Genomic DNA, 2,264 nt, shown 5'->3' with positions numbered 1-2,264 from the left:
TGGATGTCTTCTCTTTTCCACGACTAAACACACGTCTCGTAATTGGTCGGCGTTGTGGGACTCGGGAGTGTGGTATCTCGCCTATAAATTTGAGGAGGTGTCGGAACAGAGAATCCAGAAGCCAATGAATAGTTACTAGAGTGTGTGTGTTTCTACGTCCCGACACATTGTGCGCCACCTTCCAGGAGACTAGAGTGTCTGTGTGTGTGTGAGACAGAGAGAGAGAGAGATGGAGTCGACATCTGCGCCAAGCGTCAAGCTCTCTTGTGACGCCGTGCCCCCTGCTGCTGCATCCGCCGCCAGTAGCTCGCGTGCCTGGTAATCATGAGCTCAGCTTCCGCATGCCGTCTCTGCGCTGCTCGTTCCCCTCACTGTTGCACCCAGAATACGAGGTGGTGAGGGAGCAGTGCGAGGGGTGGGTCCTTGGCGTGGCGCTGCCGCCCTCCGCCGCCGCCCGCCAGTTCGTGGTGGATTGCGTGCTGCCCCGTTTGCTCTGTCGAACCATACCCAAGGGCAGGCTAACACGCCTCATCCAGGTCACCAAGATTATCTCCTGGCTCTTTATCTCCGACACGGACGACGACCACCCCGATGCCCTGGGCTCCGACTACGCCGCCAGCGCACAGCGAGCGGACCTCGTGTTGGCGATCCTGCGCAAGGGTGATAATCATGAAGAGGATAAGCAACGGTTCGACCTTTCCCCATTGGCGGCTTGCAAGGCCATGAGCAAAAATAGAGCCGGGCTCGAGGCACTGGCCAAGGTGTGGGCGGAGGCGTGCAAGGACATGCCGGCTGGCCTCCGTGCCCGATTCACCGCCACCATGGCCGACTATTTCAACGGCGTCAAGGCGCAGGCAGCCTTCCGCAGCGTGCAACGCCTTCCGGACGTGGACGCCTACATGGACATCCGCCGCCAGGCCTCCTTTATCCTCCCTGCGTTCACCCTCGTGGAATATGCGCTCGAAATCGAGCTCGATGAGGCCACCTACGCCCACCCTCTTATTGGGCAGCTCCGCAACGCTGCCATGGACTACATGTGCCTTTGCAACGACCTTGTCGAGATAGCGGTGGGCGACTACTTCAATCTCCCCTCCATCGTGTACAACACTGCCGACACAGCGTGCGCCACCTTCCAGGAGGCTGTCGACCGCGTCGTCCAAATGACAGAGGACCTGGATGCCCGTTGTGTTGATCTCTTCGCTATCATTCAGAACAGCCCCGCTCCCGCCCTCCAGCAACACTGTGTGCGCACCTACCTAGACGCCCTGTCCTCTTGCATTTCCGGAACCCTCGCCTGGTCTCTTGAGACGGCCCGCTACCGCCAGTCTTACACCCGTGAAGGTTTCGTCGTCGACCCAGCCACCTAATATCACTGCTATAATATCACCGAATATCGCTACCCATACCTATTGTCTTCTGTTACCACATATCAATGTGCTACCGCCACATCTAGTTACGTCATTGCACTATATCAGTACATAACCAATTACTATGAATAGTCCAATACTTTATTGGATAAAATTAGGGTTCTGGTTTCAAGTGAAAAGTTTTAATACGTCTTCCTTTTTTAAAAGTAAAAAGTACGGGGGGACTTTACATTGCGTCTTGCATGATTGTCATGTCCCATGTCTACATCTCATCATCCAAATAAGGAAGCGATCCCAAACTACGTTGGTGCAATTAGGAACACTCTAGATTCATTAGCTTCGATGAACATATGTTGCAACTCGCTTTGCTCAAGTCATTATATGTTTAGGTACAATTGTTTGGAGTCATGATATTTTTCTTGTGTGTAGAGTAAGCTTAAAAAAGTGTGGGTGGGAGATGACATTCCGTTCCCTTCTATATAATGCATTATATTGTGCTCGATTGAGCTTTTTCTTATATTTTAGAGCTAGGCCTTAAGTCTCATGCGCTTAATTTGAGTCGTGCAACTAGCTCCCATTTTGTAATGTTCTTAATTGTAGATGATCACTTGAATTGGTTGAGAATTAATCAAGGCTACAAAAGGGTACTCTTGAAATGATAAAGGCCATTATGATATAATTAAATCTATAATCATAATCTATAAGCTCATGCTAGTAATTATGCTAAAACTTACTAAGCTCGTTTTGCAACACGTTATGGGCAACACCACAATCTTCATGCTTGTCTCCCATGCTTATACTTGAATCTTCATGTATAAGATTACATTGTCTCACGTTGTGCGCATCAATCATTATTACAATTGGTTGAAGATGATGTTAATTATGAGAGGGTGTATT

General features: G+C 49.9%; 1 protein-coding gene across 1 annotated transcript; it reads left to right on the top strand.

Annotated features, from left to right (window-relative positions):
* Nucleotides 1–341: 341 nt before the first annotated feature.
* Nucleotides 342–1,367, top strand: LOC147639030 (sesquiterpene synthase Agr3-like). Its single transcript, XM_086793303.1, has one exon. It carries the CDS (start codon nucleotides 342–344, stop codon nucleotides 1,365–1,367), a length of 1,026 nt encoding a protein of 341 aa, XP_086649429.1.
* Nucleotides 1,368–2,264: the final 897 nt, after the last annotated feature.

The sequence above is a fragment of the Cibotium barometz genome, chromosome 4, assembly GCF_041138505.1.
Source record: "Cibotium barometz isolate CiBa-2024 chromosome 4, ASM4113850v1, whole genome shotgun sequence".
Lineage (NCBI taxonomy): Eukaryota > Viridiplantae > Streptophyta > Polypodiopsida > Cyatheales > Cibotiaceae > Cibotium > Cibotium barometz.
This window is presented reverse-complemented; position numbering and strand designations above follow the sequence as displayed.

Coding starts and splice junctions, on each gene's coding strand:
- LOC147639030 (XM_086793303.1), top strand. CDS start 342: ATGCCGTCTCTGCGCTGCTCGTTCCCCTCACTGTTGCACCCAGAATAC.